The following is a 17,635-nucleotide window of genomic DNA, read 5'->3' as shown; positions in this document are numbered from 1 at the left end:
ACCTGTGCTGCCCAGGGGTGCTGACAGTAAAGAAAGCAGTGCCCGTTTGCACACTGTACTATAGCTATTGTCAGAGGACACTTGCCCGTTATCATTGATTAACTCTGGGGGAAAATAAAAGCAAACAAGTTGGGCTGCGGTGAGGATGGAGGTGCATCTGCCTCAAGTTAATATGGCTAAAACTCACACCAAGGTTAACATAAGCCACTCCCCTCTTCTTTACGGAGGCTCCTCGTCTTACTGGCAGCTTTGAAATATTTGTTTTCATAAGCACGGTGGGTGTTGAATTACCTCCTTCATTAACCAAGTGGATCTCCTGCCCTTTCTATCCGGTGACATCCTTTCAAATATCTGACAACCCACTGACAGTGATTGTTATCATTGTTTTCTAATAACTAAGGTCGCAGATGAGAAGACGTGTGAATCAAACCTGGTAAATGTGTGATTACATTTGCATATATTTTCATACTAATGACGGACTATCGGTTACACTGGAGAATCTCTAATAGTTATATTCAAATTTCATGAGTTGAGCTGCACATATGTGGAGCCGACGAGGGTCTCGCGTCAAATTGACTGTAAAGAGGGTGCATGAGGGACTGTGTGCGAGCTAAGTGGTCTCAAGATGCCAAAAAAGACACTGATGTCCCATGGTGATCATTTTATGCTATCCCATGATTCCCTGTCCTGAGTAGCTATGGTACAGGTTCTCTAACAGCAGTTTTTTTGGTGACAAGCAACCTGAAATGAACTGGAAGAGCAGCTGGCAGACTAATGCTCAGCTTGGTAGCACCACATTCTGAACCACAGGGGGTTAGAGGAACAGTAATACAAAAATTACATCATTCCTTCACGACTGAATTGGCTGCCGACAGACAGATTTGATTTAATTTGCTCACATGAGAAAGTAAAATCATCAAAATAACATGCTGGTTTTGGAGCCGCGGCCTAGTAGTTTGAAAACATGGTTTAACACATTGAGGCGTAGTGCTCATGTGGGTGGCGCAAGTTTAAATCCAGCTTGCAATGTTCCTTGTTTTCATTCTGATTTCTTTTGGTCCATCTCTCAAAGGCCAAAAAGAGACCATCTACTCTGATCAATGTTCCACCTTAAAGAAGAAGTTCACTTCCAGAACAAAAAATTTACAGATAATTTACTCACCTCCTTGTTATCCAAAATGTTCATGTCTTTCCCTCTTCAGTCGTAAAGAAATTATGTTTTTTGAGGAAAACATTTCAGGATCTCTCTCTGAGTAAGAAGGGTCTTTCTAGCTAAATGATCGGTTATTTAAAAAAAAAAACATTAACCTTTGAAGCTGCCTTTAAACTGAATTTTGGAAGTTCAAACTCTAGGGCACCATAGAAGTCCACTATATGGAGAGAAATCCTGAAATGTTTTTCTCAAAAACATAATTTCTTTATGACTGAAGAAAGGAAGACATGAACATTTTGGATGACAAGAGGGTGAGCAAATTATTATTAATCTGTCAATTTTTGTCCTGAAAGTTAACTTCTCTTTTAATAGCTTTTTTTTCAGACAAGGCATTGAATTATTTACTGTAAGTCTGTCATTTTTTCTTTCAGATTAGAAAGAAATAAAAAAATAAAAAAATTGACTTCCTCAAAATTACAAAAACAACCCATAATTCCTTATGATCCCCATGTCTCATTTTGCTTTGGAAAAAAAAAAACCACATTCAGTAATTGATATTTATGTCAAAATTGTTTTCTGATAGAAAAAGATCCAAAACCACTTTCAGGTCTCACTGGGAAGGCAAATTATGAGAGCTTCATTAGTTCCTGAGAGAATGTTTATTGAAAAAAAAATTATTATTATTATTATTGAAAAGTGCCAGTTACATAGTCTGAATCCAGATATATATCAAGGGTCATTAAACAGTCAGAGCTTCCCATGAAGCTCAAATCTTTTTCTCACTTCATTTATACTGTGAAAATTACCTAGTTATTGCTTCTATCTGCAAATGTATCAGCGCTGTGTGATCTGAGAAAAGGTTCCTCATAAAACTGACAAATCACCAGTGGATTCAATCTATATGCGGCTGGTGCACTGAAGCCTCTTTAAGACAATGAGGGGATATCGCTTATGCTGTTTTAAGAAAAAAAAATCATATATTTGCTTATAGACTGCCAATCTGGAACGGCGCATACCTGAATCATCCGAATCTTTGCTTTCCGGGGCGTCCTCCATGTCATCATCTGACATCTCCATTTCCTCCTCCCTCCGAATACCCATTAGCTCTTCGTTGTGGATGTTTCTGATCTCCTGTGAATGAGAGGAATAGAGTCTATAATCCCAACTGCTGCTGGATGATCTCTCACACTTTGATTAACACATGAAATATATGAGCCGGAAATGTAATAAGCCATTCGATTAGATTGTAAAAAAGAGATTGGACTCGTCAAGTGCTATAAAAGCAGTGGTATCGATGCAGAGAGACACCTGATGTTGGCCGACCTTGTCTATGCACGCAATCAAATATTGCACGGGGACTCTTAATGTGTTATAATGGCTGCCGGTGGGGCTTAAATGTGGCAGGAAGTGATTGCACAGCCACCACAGATCGGCAGGGCCGGGCAGGGGCAGATGAACCAGATGTCTAGGCATGGGCGCTGCCCTGTAGGTGCTCCTGATGGGGGAGCTCTCTGTCTAATGAGGCATGCGGACAGAAAACGGATAAGGCTGTGCAAAGACACAACATGACCGCCACAGGGAGAGAGAGCCTTATTCTCTGACAACAAACAAAAAGCCTGGCATAAACATTACCATCTGTCCAGCACAGCAACTCATGATCTCACTGAGAATTACAGAGGTCGAGCAGGTAGCGCGAAAGCAAACAGGCCCATCTGTCCAATCAGGAGAGGGATAGATGATGTGGGGCTTCCGCAGGAAAGCAACTAGCCTTCCCACTTTACACTTTTCTCCAATCTTTAACACAGGACGTCTAGCTGCCCACAGTATAAACGGGCTGTGATTGAATTCAGGTCGTCTAGGCAACTGCAAATAGCCATCTGCTTGGAATAACAATCAGCTTGAAGCAGGGAGAACCCACAATATTGACTAGACATTTCTGTCTAAAAACCAACACTTACTGAAGCTTTGTTTACACAAGAAATAGCCAGGAAAACTTGCAGGGGAGCTCAAGGAAATGAGGATGAACATCTTCTAAATTCCACTAAGCCTGAACGTAGCTCTGGGTCAACAACTCATGCGAAGCCGCCATCTTACCGTCACATTTACGAGAGAGGCACAGTGAGGGTCCAAACAGCTCCAAGGGTGAGAAGCAAAGTAAACATAGTTTAATAGTGTGTCATCTATTACCTATCACTTACTGTCACCTGCTCCAGATGTAACTAAAAAGATTCAGGTATGAAGCAACCGCCTCCTAGAGCGGAGGATCTTTAAATGGCACTAATGGGCTCTTTTAGAACATAAACATTTCAAGTGAGAGGTTCAAAGGCTTGTGAAAGCGTGGCATATCCCTGAAGCCCCGCATTGTCATACTAGAGGGATTCCGACAGTTTTGAGGTCGGCTCTTCTCAATACATAATGTAAAAGGTGAGAGAGGCCTGCTAACTCTCTTCTCTTCTCAAATGAGGCTTCACCCCACTGTGACAGCATTGAGAGCTTCCTGTCATAGCCACGGTGAAGCTGCAAGCACAATGCCAACCTGGGAGTGAGAAGAAACTCATATCGGAGGCTAAACATATTCAACTTATGTCAAGTGGTCAGAGCAAAGGGCAAAAGAGGGGACTGGAGAATGAAAACAGCAAGCGAGGACTACATCAGCTTCTCAAACTGATTAAGGGTTATTAGGGTTGTTGCATACCCTTTCTTGTCATCTGATGGGAGAAATGAAAGAGGCGAAATGAGAGGAACTCAATAAAAGAGAGAGTTCAATAAGGACGCAATTACTGCAGCATTAATAATCTCCTTTCACAGATGAAGAACAGAGTAAGTGCTAAAAGAACTCTATATGTAACTGTTTCATTTGGAGACAAATCGAATAAAATGTCATTTAAAATTTCGAATAAGGTGGTCAATCATGGACTCACTTAGTTCATGAAGTTAACAAAGCACTAACTGGCAGTAATAACAATTTGTCTTAATGTGTTTCACAATAGTCTGGAAATGGATGGACGTGGGCAATATTTCTGATGGAAACTTTTTTTCCTGATGATTCCTAACAGGAATTAAGGAGTATATAAGAAAAATGAATTACAGCTGTTACAAATATTTGGGACATAGTGCAACTCATTGTAAACACCTACCTTAAACAGCGAGGAGTCTCTTTCGGCATTTACAGTACCTGCATCTTTAAGCAGTTCCAATGGCTTCAAGTGAACATGAAACAACATTTGCAACTCCTTCATAGTAAAACAAAATTTAACTGGAAAAAAGGAAGGATGGGGCTTTATCTTTTTAATTGGATCATTAAAAGTGTCTGTTACATACTAGAACAAAGTCAGATCTGAATGCAAGTTTGTCGTTGATTGTAGATTACTACCCTTCTCCAACACACACTTTTTGAGGAGGCTGAAGGTCGAGTTTACCCACTAGAAATTATTCAGCATAAGCTATTATGAAGACAAACATTTTATTTTTCTTTGATGAATCATGCTCAAAGGAAAAAAAATCATGTTGACTTTAAAGCCATGAAAATTAATTACTGTAAGCTTCTAGGAACTTGTTTTTATGACACATGGACAGTCCAGTCCTCGGTTGATTTCACACTCATCATTTGCTGAGCAGGAGTTCTCAGTTTTATTAGATGTAAACAATATCAACCCTCTGATCCATGTAAAGTAGTGTTTTAGTGTTGCCAGCAAAGAAAATTAAGGTGCTAATTAGACACCAGATTGGGTCTTTGTGCACTAATAATCAGAGTGTCTTAAAACTTACCTAATGACCAGAGAAAACAGAGGAAAGAGACAGAAAAAAAAAAAAAAAAAACACTTCAACAACAAAAATGTGGATTCATTAATTAGCTTACAGTATCTGCCTCCAGCCACTAATAGAGAATATATATCTCTTTTATTGAGCTTTAAGGGTTTTGGAGTACCAATGATTTGAGATACTGGTATTTCTATTGTATCTATCAGTAAAGACTCAATGTTACCTGCCGGTTGTGAACCGCTGAAATCTCAGGGTCAGACTCGGGTCACATTTTACTACCAGGGAGAGTTGAGCATTTATCACACCATTAACTTTCAACTCAAAAGAAAATACATGGACTTAGTTCAAGTACACATGGGGAGCTTGCAGGGAAGGGGAAATGGACAAGGGAGATGGAAGAGACTAATATCTGACAGTAACATACTGCATAATTAAAGATGTGAAGCATGAACACATTCACTTAAAGAAATGAAAACACCAACCTCTGCTTGCTTTCGCCACATGTCCAGGTTCTTGCGTTGGGCTTTGGAGAAATGGTCCCATGCCTTTTGTTTGGAAGCAGCGAGGAATACAGACACAATCTGCTCAACTGTGGCAGGGGATGCAGGGGCCAGTATGGGCGTCCAAAGAAAGAAAGAGAGAGAGGGGCGATTGGGAAGGTGCAGAGGAGTGAAAAAATTTGTGTCAGGTTGGAAGGAAGTGATGTTGTTTTCCCCTTCCCCCCTATATATAGCATAAACACTGAGCTGGGGTGACTGGTGTATCTATAGGGATGAGATCTGAATGAGATCACATTTCTGTCTCTTCTGAAAAAGTCACCCAAAAATGAGTATTTTGTCATCATTTACTCACCCTCATGTCGTTTCGAACCTCTATGACTTATTCGGTTTTTGAAAGAAATGAGGTTGAGTAAATGATGATAATTTTCATATTTGGATGAATTATCCCTTTAACTTCTGTGGAAACTGATGACTGTATGCAGTAAAACAGCAGCTGGAACATTCTGCCTAACACCTTTTGTGGTCTGTGGAAGAAAGAAAATCCTATGGGTTTGGTTGGTCAATAATGACAGATTTTTAGTCTCTCTTGGGAATCAACAGCTGAATAATGAATTCCCTAGCGTTACCTGAAATCAACTGTTCCATCGCATGTTTCTTCTTTCTCAATTACCACAACACACCTCTCACCTTCTTCGACTCTTGCCCGCATAGTCAAAGCATCTCCTGTATTTTAAGAGTACATCAAGTGGAAGTCTAATGAGATGAATGTTTCATCTATGACAGGCTGGGCTCATTACTTCAGTGTGTATAGATTAGAGAGGACGCCTCGCTTATGTAAACTCATTAAAGGAAAACTTCCAGAAATAGTCATCTGTTCAGAATTAAGAGACGAGGCAGTCAATCAACTATTGGGCGTGAGTGGCTTTGGATTGTAGAGATACATGGCAGTAATTTCCAGTGAGAATGTAAGACAGGAGGACGGTGCAGGGCGAAAGGGGAACAGCTGCTGAGAATCACAGCTGCTAACAGAATGTGCTCCTCTGACATCAACTCGGTTCTAAAAACTAGTAATCTGCCAACCTAGACGGCATTTTGAGGTAACATGGGTGCGCTAATGACATGAAAGCTGAACCAAAAAGTAGGCGGCATAATTTTGCACGTTCCTGTGGCCTAAACATAAGGCAGCACCACATGTTTGTAACAACCCCCACCCCCCAACCATTTAAGATGGTGGACGACAAGACAAAGTGTGCACTTTTTTTTGCTCTTGGTTTATTATAACATCTTGCTCTTAATTTAGCAAAATACTAACGTAAAAATCACTAAAGAGATTCCATTTAAGCTATTTTGCTTAATCTGCAAGATGTCTGATAAAGATCGCTTGATCTGGAAAGTGTCTGCTGTGTGCAAGCATCTGACAGATGTCTGTAAGATGTCAGTTTTACATACATTCTAAATCATAAACATCTTAAAGACATCTAATAAACGTCTATTTGACATCTGATAGGAAACGTCTTATAGACGTATTGCAGATCAGCAAACACTCTAAAAATATGTCTTGCAGATGTAAATGCAGATGTCAAACGTCAAACAGGGAGCGTTGACTGCCACTCATATCACTGTAAATTGCCAATTATTGTTGAATCCAAATAACTTCAGGTTGGTTTATCACTATTTAACACTGTCAATGTGAACGGCTCTTCAGAAGCAAACAAACAGACAGCAAGGAATCTCACTAGGTTTGACCTCCAGACTTCACCAACACTACTATTATTTTAAATATTGGCATGCCTGCTACTTTTAGTGAAATCTGATAGGTCTTTAAACTAGCTTCCCTCATGGCTAGATCATTTGAGACTATCATATCATATTTCAAAGAGTTTCCGCATGTGCAATGCATCACGGATCCAGAAAAATGTCTGGGAAATGACATCAAAGCATCCATCAGCCGAAGTGATGTAACTGCAGGACTGAGAGACAAAAACATATGGTGCCAACGGCTTGATGGATGCATGACATCATTACGGATGGTATAACGTGACCTATGCAGATTCACTCAGAGATCCCATTTCTCTGTCGCGCCGTCTCTCCGTGAGAGGGGGTTAATAAACCCAGGGGAGTCAGGAAGGCTGCCAAACACATCTGTCTGTGGCAACAGCATGCTCAAGAGTGAGAGAGGCCCGATCGATAGTGACTTCAGCATCCTTTAATTTGATGGAAGAGATCGATGGCTAAGCCAGGACAGAGCGCCTGTGCCTGAGTGTATGCAAGTCGGAAATTGTGTAGGTGCATGTAAGTGCATGTAAGCAGCAGCACTGTCATGACTAAGCATCAGTAGTTTGAGTTGTACATGTTCGCTATTCAAATGAAAATCATGTGTAATATGTGACCCTGGACCACAAAACGTACTCGGTTACTTTCGTAACCTCGGTTCCCTGAGATACGGGAACGAGTACTGCGTCTGTAAAGACGCTATGGGAAAAGCTCCTTTTCTCCTGAGACTGAAGCATTTCAATAACGCAGTGTAACTGCACGGCCATTGGTTCGTGCAGTGTTAAAGAAACGAACCAATGGCTCGGCAGCGGAGATGCACAAACCTATGGCGATGATTCGCGCCCGATCGCGCCAAAAGGGGCGGAGCATCTGGCTATATAAGCGAGCATTTCGCCATAGGGAACTCAGGTACTTCGACTGAAGCGACGACTGAGTCGTGCAGCTACCTAGCACGGCCAGCAACGCAGTACTCGTTCCCGTATCTCAGGGAACCGAGGTTACGAAAGTAACCGAGTACGTTCCCTTTCGATACTTTCACTCGTACTGCGTCTGTAAAGACGCTATGGGGAACCAGTACAATCCCGCCGTGCTTAAGGTAGAGGAACGACTAACATGACCCTAGCACTAAAGGGCTAATAAGGGCCAATTTGTTCGATCAGATAGCCTGATAAACATCCGTTCCAAGGAATAAGTACACTTGGAGCTCCACAGAGGCCAAGACGCACTACATATAACATACTGGTAACACATACCACTATGTGGAAAGGACCCGAGTCTGTAAGACTGGAACGTCCAAGTTATAAAATCTAGCAAATGTGGACGGTGAGGCCCAGCCTGCCGCCGCACAAATCTCTGCAATGGAAACCCCGCTAGACCACGCCCAAGACGAGGCGATGCCCCTCGTTGAATGGGCCCTTACTCCCATGGGACATTGTAGGCCCAAAGAGGAGTAAGCCAGCGAGATGGCTTCCACAATCCATTTGGATAATCTCTGTTTTGTGACCGAACACCCCTTGGTGCGGCCACCAAAACATACAAACAGCTGTTCTGACTGCCTAAAAGGGGCAGAACGCTCTATATAACATCTCAGAGCCCTGACAGGGCAGAGAGGGTTAAATCCCTGGTCTTGCTCCGTAGGAGGAAGAGCCAAAAGGGAAATAATCTGGTCTCTAAAGGGTGTAGAGAGACTTTTGGGAACATACCCATGCTTTGGCTTCAGGATGACCTTAGAGTCATTTGGCCCGAATTCCAAGCAAACGGGGCTCACAGAGAGCGCCTGTAAATCACCCATGCGTTTGACTGATGCTAATGCCAATAGCAGGGCAGTCTTCAACGTCAGGGGGCGAAGGCCTATGGACTGAAGCGGTTCGAAGGGAGGGCCCTTCAGGGCCCTCAACACTGTGGGTAAGTCCCAAGACGGAACCGTGATGGGGCGAGGGGGATTAATCCGCCTTGACCCCTTTAAGAAACGAACGACCAAGTCGTTTCTTCCCACAGATTGACCGTTTACAAGGTCATGGAATACCGCTATAGCTGCAACATAGACCTTGAGCGTGGAGGGGGATCTCCCCTTATCCAACAGCTCTTGCAAGAAGGACAATATCACAGATATGTCACATAAAATTGGGTCCGTACCGCGGGTGGAACACCAGGCGGAAAAGACAGACCACTTGAGATCGTAGAGCCGCCTCGTAGAGGGTGCTCTAGCTTGTGAAATAGTACTCAAAACCGACTCAGGGAGACTTAAAGGCTCCCGTCTAGAGCCCAAACGTGCAGCGCCCACAATTCCGGTTGGGGGTGCCAAATCGTTCTGTTCGCCTGTGTTAAGAGATCTCGTCTCAGTGGCACGGGCCATGGTGCTTTTGAGAGCAGCCTGGGAAGATCTGGAAACCAATGCTGGTTCTGCCAGAATGGAGCCACTAACAGGACTTTGAGTTTCTGTTCCCGCACTCGCCTGATGACCTGTGGCAGCAGAGCGATAGGAGGGAATGCGTATAACAGGAGATTGGGCCATTCTTGGGTCAATGCGTCCTGTTCCTTCGAAAAATAAATTGGGCAGTGATGATTGTCTTTTGAGGCGAAAAGATCTACTCGCGCCCTGCCAAAGACAGCCCATATTTGCTGAACCGTGTGAGGGTGAAGCGTCCATTCGTCTGAGGAGACGTTGCTCCGAGACAACATGTCTGCTCCCTGGTTCAGTTTGCCTGGCACATGCGTCGCTCTTAGGGAGCGGAAGTGCAGCTGAGCCCATTTCAGGAGACGTTCTACCATCGTAAATAGACGTCTCGACGAGAGGCCCCCTTGGTGATTTATGAAGGACACCACTGTCATGCTGTCCGAACGGACTAAGACATGGTGACCCTTCAGCGCAGGTAGAAGGGTGTGAAGGCCTAAACACACTGCTAGCATTTCCAAGCAGTTGATGTGAAGGCGACTCTCCGCTTTCGACCATAGGCCGAAAGCAGGCTGGCCGTCGCACAGCGCCCCCCAACCTAAGTTGGAGGCGTCTGTCGAGACCGCTTTCCTTCTGACCACCAAGTCCAGGGGAACGCCCTGTTCCATCCATTGAGCGCACCTCCAAGGAGCCAGGGCTGCTATACAGGCCCGATTTACCTTGATGCGCTGGCGTCCCAAACGCCACGCTTGAGGAGGAACCTTTGGTTTCAACCAGAACTGCAGGGGGCGCATCTGAAGCAGACCCAACTGAAGTACTGGAGATGCTGAGGCCATAAGGCCGAGCATCTTCTGAAAAACCTTGAGAGGGCGAAGGGCTCCTATTTTGAAGGAAGCCGCGAGCCTGCGAATGGCTTGGGCTCTCTGCGGCGCAACTGCTGCCTTCATTTGACATGAGTCGAAAACTGCTCCCAGGAACGCAATGCGTTGGCTGGGAGACAGCACGCTCTTGGCAAAATTGACCTTGAGTCCTAGGCACTCTAAGTGGCTGAGGATTAAGGCTCTGTGGTGTGTTAGCTCGCTTTCTGACTGGGCTAGGATGAGCCAGTCGTCCAGATAGTTCAGGACGCGGATTCCCATCTGTCTCAGAGGGGAAAGTGCTGCGTCCATGCACTTTGTAAACGTGCGAGGGGCTAACGACAGTCCGAACGGAAGGACTGTATATTGATATGCCACTCCCTCGAAGGCGAATCTCACGAATTGCCTGTGATGGGGGGCGATCTGAATGTGGAAGTATGCATCCTTCAGATCTAGTGAACAAAACCAGTCCCCTTTGCGTATCTGCGAGAGGATCTGTTTTAGTGTAAGCATTCTGAACGGCCGTCTCATGAGGGCGCGATTCAGCTGTCTGAGGTCGAGGATGGGGCGTAGACCGCCATCCTTCTTTGGAACGAGGAAGTAACGGCTGTAAAAACCTGACTCGCTCTGTGTTGGGGGGACCGTTTCCACGGCGCCCTTGGCCAACAGATTCTTTACCTCCAATCGCAAGACGTCTGCGTCTTTGCTGCGAACTGAGGTGGTGATCACACCATGAAAGCGAGGAGGTCTTCGAGCGAACTGGAGTACATAGCCTCGTTCTATTATACCCAAAACCCATTTTGACACTCCGGGGATGGCTTGCCATGCCGCGGATCGTGTCGCTAGGGGCTGCAATGGTTCGCACAGCTGTATGCTGTCTGAAAGCATTGGAAGAGGAAATTTGCTCTTTTCTTGAAAATGTTTGTTTTTTATTTTTCCCGCTATCACAGCGGTTTGCTGTAAGGGCACTGATATAAAGGGCCCGTGAGTTACAGCTACATTTTTTACAAACATGAGCTCCCTTACACTCGGAACAGAACGGAGTGTAGAAGGGCTTAAAAGAGGCACTTTGGGGGTTGGTCCGGCTGCTGCGAGACTTGGCCCCTCCCTCTTCCTGCTGTTGAGATCAGGAAGACGCTGGCGGCGCCTGGTCCAGCACCACTCTTGGCCGAGGTCCCTGACGCTTAGGGAAGGGAAAGCGCTTGGCTGGGCGTGACCGAGGACGGAGCTCCGTCTGAGGCGCTGGTTGCGCAGCTGGGGGCGTGGCTTTCGCAGGCTGCTGAGTCGGCGCCGGCTTGGGGCGACTAGGAGCCGTTGCAGAGCTCGAGCGTTTGGGCAGGAAATGTCGCATAGCTTGGGACGATTTCTGCGCCGCGGTGAAGCGCTCCGCGAAACCCTCGACAGCTGGGCCGAACAGGCCGGTCGGCGAGATGGGGGAGTCAAGGAAGGCGACCTTATCCGCGTCCTTGATCTCCGTCAAGTTAAGCCACAAGTGGCGCTCCAGCACCACTAAACTGGCCATCGATCGCCCGATCGCCTGAGCCGTCATCTTCGTGGCGCGTAACGCCAAATCCGTAGCGCTACGTATCTCTCTGAGCGGGGAATCGTCCGGGTTCAACTCGTCCAGACCGCGGAGGAGCTTTGCTTGGTACACCTGGAGTACCGCCATAGAGTGAAGCGCTGAAGCTGCCTGTCCAGCAGACGAATACGCTCGTCCAGCGAGGGTAGAGGTCGTCCTGCAAGGCTTAGACGGGTGTGACGCCCTCGCCTTCCAACCGATAGCGGTGGGCGGGCAAAGGTGCGCAGCAACTGACTCGTCCAGCGGGGGCAGCTTCTCGTAGCCCTTTTCCTCAGCGCCATCGACCGTGGTGAGGGCAGCAGAAGAGGAAGTATGAAGGCGGGCGGAGTATGGAGCACGCCAGGACTTAGAGATTTCGTCGTGGACTTCGGGGAAGAATGGTGAAGCTCGCTGACGAGGGGCCTGGCGGCGCCCCGGCAGAAACCATTCGTCCAACCGGCTCCTAGAGGGCTCCTCGGGAGGAGACCATTGAAGATCCAGCTCCTCAACAGCTTTAGATAGGACGCGGAACAGTTCGGCGTCCATACCGGCGCTGGCGGCGCTGGATTGCGCAGACGGCAAGGGGGCGGGGTCATGGGAAGAGCCCGACAACTCCTCTGCGTCAGATGCGGCCAATGACATGCTGTCATCCTCGCATTCACTTCCTCCGAAGGAGACCAGATCGCTCGCAGCCGCAGAGGGACGCTGGTCAGGATGCAGGAAGAGAACTGGCGATTCCTCTCCATGTGGTGAAGGCGAGGCACGCGGGGTCTGAGCCGGCGTGAGCTCGCCTGTCACCACGCTCTTAGATCTCTTGCCCCGCTGCTTCTTCCTAGCAGGCTCTTGCGAGGAAGTAAGCGGGAGGGCGCGAGAAGCGGCGTCGCTCTCTGAAAAGAAAGCTAGCCGCGAGCGGAGGGAAGTGAGACTCATATTCCCGCAGTGGGAACATTCCGTCTCATTGAGCGCAGCCTCAGCGTGGGCGTGACCCAGGCACGAGACGCACTCAGCGTGAGTGTCAGCGGCGTGCAGAGGGGCTCTGCACGAGCGACAAAAACGCCGTGGCATTTGGAACAACGCCGTAGAAATTTGCTCTTAATTTGCTCTTTTAGATGTTCGCCGGATAGCAGCAGGGAATCAGCTCCGGAGCGTCAATCCGCCGAGCAGTGAAGATCCGCTGCGAGGCTCGTCAACGGCGAAGAAGAGGCTTGCTTGAGCGAAGTCTGCGTAGTCAGTCTCTGCGAAGATCAGAAGTCGTCGCTGAAGAAGAAGGATCTGAGTTCCCTATGGCGAAATGCTCGCTTATATAGCCAGATGCTCCGCCCCTTTTGGCGCGATCGGGCGCGAATCATCGCCATAGGTTTGTGCATCTCCGCTGCCGAGCCATTGGTTCGTTTCTTTAACACTGCACGAACCAATGGCCGTGCAGTTACACTGCGTTATTGAAATGCTTCAGTCTCAGGAGAAAAGGAGCTTTTCCCATAGCGTCTTTACAGACGCAGTACGAGTGAAAGTATCGAAAGGGAACCAGTCATAAGGTTAAATTTTACAAAACTGAGATGTATATATAATATAAAAGCTCAGTAAATAAGCTTTCTATTGATGTATGGTTTGTTAGGATAGGACAATATTTGTCCGAGATACATCTGTTTGAATATCTGGAATCTGAGGGTGCAAAAAAAATCAAAATCCTGAGAAAATCACCTTTAAAGTTGTCCAAATTGGGTTCTTAACAATGCATATTACTAATCAAAAATTACATTTTGATACATTTACAGTAGGAATTTTACAAAAAAATCTTCATGGAACATGATCTTTACTTAATTTCCTAATGATTTTTGGCATAAAAGAAAAATCAATAATTTTGACCCATGCAATGTATTTTTGGCTATTGCTACAAATATACCCCAGCGACTTAAGACTGGTTTTGTGGTCCAGGGTCACATATAAGTTTACATAATAGTTAAACTTGCATCTGATTTAGGCTAAACACTTGCATTCAATTTAAGTACGTAAATGCAAACACCTCTAGCTGTGCAAGCTTGATTTCATGCATCATTACGAAATGTGCTGGAATGCATTCACAAGTTTAGAATGCAAAGCAAGTACATGTACCTCTACAGTCAGTTTTCAACTGTCATGGCAGAGCAAAAGTCTAAAGCAATGTTGATTTAATGGCACAGACGTCTGAAGATAACTATCACCCCCTTGAGTACTGGAGTATGACACCGTAACGCTAAACATGATAAAATCAGTATATTTACATTTATGCTTTTATCCAAAGTGACTTAAACTGCATTCAAGGTGTATATTTCCATTTCTATGTTCATGCATTCCCTTGGAGTAGAAATCATGATCTCAGCATTGCTAGTGCCTTTCTCTGCTGTTTAGCTAACACATAATGCATCTGGAATGCATTGCTCAAGCTTTCACTTCTGCATCTGCATATGTTTAATACTGTATGTTTCTGGCCTCTGTCTGCATTTATATTGCCTCAACAAATATTGTAGTAAAAAGCTAAACAGATCTTCTTACTTTCCCAATATTAACTTTTCACCTTTTTTTTTTTACAATCCCAATTCCAGAAAAGTTGGGATGTTTCATGAAATGCCATAACATCAAGAATATGTTATCTGTTTATTCTCTTTAACTGTTATTTAATTGACTACAATTGACTTTTCATTTTGTAAATATAACCAAATTTAGATTTTCATGGCTACAACACACTCCAAAAAAGTTGAAACAGAGGCATGTTTAACACTGTGCCACATTAACTTTCCTTTTAATTACAATGTTTAATTGTTTGGGAATTGAGGATACTAATACTTCAAGTTCTGCAAGCCAAATTGTTGTCCAATCTGGCTTGATCATCGTCTGTGATCATCTAGGCCAGTCTAGCACATTCAGTCTGTGTCTACAAAACCACATGCAAAATGAGACCTGGCATTGTCTTGATCTAATAAACCATGGACTTCCCATGAAAGACGACATCTTGATGGCAGTATATGTGTCTGTACAATCCCAATACATGCCTCCATTTCAATGGTACCTTTGCACATATTCCAGTCACCAATGCCGTTTGTTCTGCTGCACCCCCAGACCATGACAGTCGTTTGTGTTTGCATCTGTTGTTGAAGGAAGTCTGAATGATCCCTTTGGTACTGAGAACTCAACATTCATTTTTCCCAGAAACAAGCTGAATTGTGGACTTGTCTGACCACAGCACACATATCTGAGATGAGCTCTGGCCCAGAGAACCCCGTGGCATCACTGCATAGAACTGATGTATAGCTTTCTGCTAGAGTAAAAGCAATTCAAGTTGCATTTCTTGATGCAGCTGAGACTGTGTTAAGTGACAGCAGTTTTCCAAAGTACTCCTGAGCCTAGGGCTGGGCGGTATACCTTTTCATACCGAATACCGGTGTTTTTTTTTTTAATGATATTCATTTTTCATATACCCCAATACCGGTGAGTGTGTGCGTACAAAGCGTCAGGAACACGTATGTTGACGCAAACAGAAACCGCAGCTTGCACGTGCTTGTCTGAAGCAACACATCAGGTGTGGACGTATTTCAGTATATCTGAGAAAGACCCAGGGTTAGCGATTTGCAAAACTTGTAATGCCGAAATTTTAAGAGGGGGTGTGTCTGCAGTGATGAGAGCAGAGATCGGCGCATTGTGCGCAGACAGATGTAGCTTTCAGTGAGAGAAAAACAATGGCTTTACGTTGGTGTTACGTCGCAATATTTTAAAGATATGTCTTTTCTATATACTGTATTTTTATTAATATTTATGTTTTAAAGCCAATGGATATCACACAAGCAACGTGGAAACTGATCAATATGTTAAAGTGAAAGTAAAAACTGACTTTCAGCATCTGATGTGCATTCTTTCAGACAATGAGAGACGATTATACTTCATATGCTGATATTAATTTAGTCCCTTAATATTTTTCTTGTGCCCCGAACATGGTGGGGAAAAAAAAATAAAAAAGAAACGTATTTTGTGTAAGGTTTGTTTTTGAAAGTCTTAAATAAAGCTCTTAATTTTCATTGATGACTGCAGTGTTATTAGGGGGTTATGAAAGTCATAATTATGATTTCAGGTGGTCTAAAATGTGGGGACTGAAAGACAAGAATTGCGATGAAACTTCAAAAGGCTAACCATTGAATAAATATGAGCGCTGCACGTTTCAAAATCATTTGTTGCGCTACTTTGTATACTACCATTCTGACAGCGCCTCCTGCTGGAAGAGAAACGCGTAGACTTGTAAATGTGAACTTGTGAAGAATGCACAATAAAGTGTTGTGTATTTTGACTGCAAATCATGAATTCTGATTTCTTCACCTCATTACAATTATGAGTGCCACTGTCACTTCTTTGTGAACAGCAGCATTTTGTGAGACCAATCAAACCTGGGTTAATACTAGTCCGGTCAATGTAAGCCAATATACTGCAGTAATTATTCTCTAATTTATTAGGAAATGTGGTTAACACCTAGTCATGCATGAAAAAAAAAATACCGTCATATACCGTGTTACCGTATAATTTTGAAAAATACCGTGATATAAATTTTTGGTCATACCGCCCAGCTCTACCTGAGCCCATGTGGCTATATTTAACACCGCAGCATGACGTTTTCTTATGCAATGCCATCTGAGGGCTCAAAAGTCATGCATATTCACCTGAGGTGTCTTGTATTGTCCTACACAGACTGACATTTCTCTGGGTTCCCTGAATCTTTTCACAATATTATGTGTGGCAGTTGATGAAAGACCTAAAATCTTTGTGTATTTCTATTAAGAATTTGATTTGTTTGACACTTTTGTCATGGAATTTGGCACAAAGTGATGAGACATGATCTAACTTCAATTGCAAAGACTGAGATACTCCTTTTATACCCAAAACTTATATCCTCACTTATTTCCATTTCACCTGCTGACTGCTTCAAAACAGTTTATTTAGGATATTCTATAACCTTTTCAATGTTATTTTGCCTCGGTTTCAACTTTTTTGGGAGTGTGTTACAGCCATCAAACTCAAAATTTGGTTATATTTACAAAATAAAATTAAAAGTTGGCCACTGAAAACACTGGACATTTTTTTTGTTTGTACTTTAGTCAATTACATAAAGGTTAAAAAGAATGAACAGATAACATATTCTTAATTTTATGGCATTTCACGAAACCTTTCTGGAATTGGGGTTTTAAAGTAACTATTCAGATTTGTAAAGACTTTAACACTGTTGCAAAAAATTCTAAATTAATGTTTTTTTTTAATATCCTATTCACCAAAAAACATTTTCACAAACTTGAGAAGTAATGATGCAGAAAATTCAGCTTTGACCACAGGAATAAATTACATTTTACAATATATTCACATAGAAAACAGATATTTGTAATGATAATAATGTTTCTGTTAATAATTAAAACATTACTGTTTTTCTATGTTTTTGATCAAATAAATGCAGCCTTGATGAGCAAAGACACTTCAATTTAAAAACATTAAAACTCAAAAGGTAGTGCATGTCTTTCACTTTAAGTATTCTTATTATTGCTACCATATCTGATATTGGTAATTATTAAGCATCAGTCGATACTGTATATATCTGAATGTTTATTTCTGCTTATTCAAGGTGAT

The 17,635-nt window shown here is 43.8% G+C and overlaps 1 protein-coding gene across 2 annotated transcripts in view; it reads right to left on the bottom strand.

The window, feature by feature from the left end:
* enox2 (ecto-NOX disulfide-thiol exchanger 2) overlaps window positions 1–17,635 on the bottom strand; it is a 318,313-nt gene that overhangs the window by 31,846 nt on the left and 268,832 nt on the right. For both annotated transcript variants that reach the window (XM_073820293.1, XM_073820294.1), the window contains 2 exons: window positions 5,398–5,504; window positions 2,170–2,284 (listed from right to left, as the gene is read on the bottom strand). In XM_073820293.1, coding sequence (XP_073676394.1) covers window positions 2,170–2,284; window positions 5,398–5,504 — 222 coding nt within the window. The remainder of the gene's footprint in view (window positions 1–2,169; window positions 2,285–5,397; window positions 5,505–17,635) is intronic.

The sequence above is a fragment of the Garra rufa genome, chromosome 16 (genome assembly GCF_049309525.1).
Source record: "Garra rufa chromosome 16, GarRuf1.0, whole genome shotgun sequence".
NCBI lineage: Eukaryota > Metazoa > Chordata > Actinopteri > Cypriniformes > Cyprinidae > Garra > Garra rufa.
Note: the sequence above shows the minus strand (reverse complement) of the source record. Positions and strands in the feature narration are given on the sequence as shown.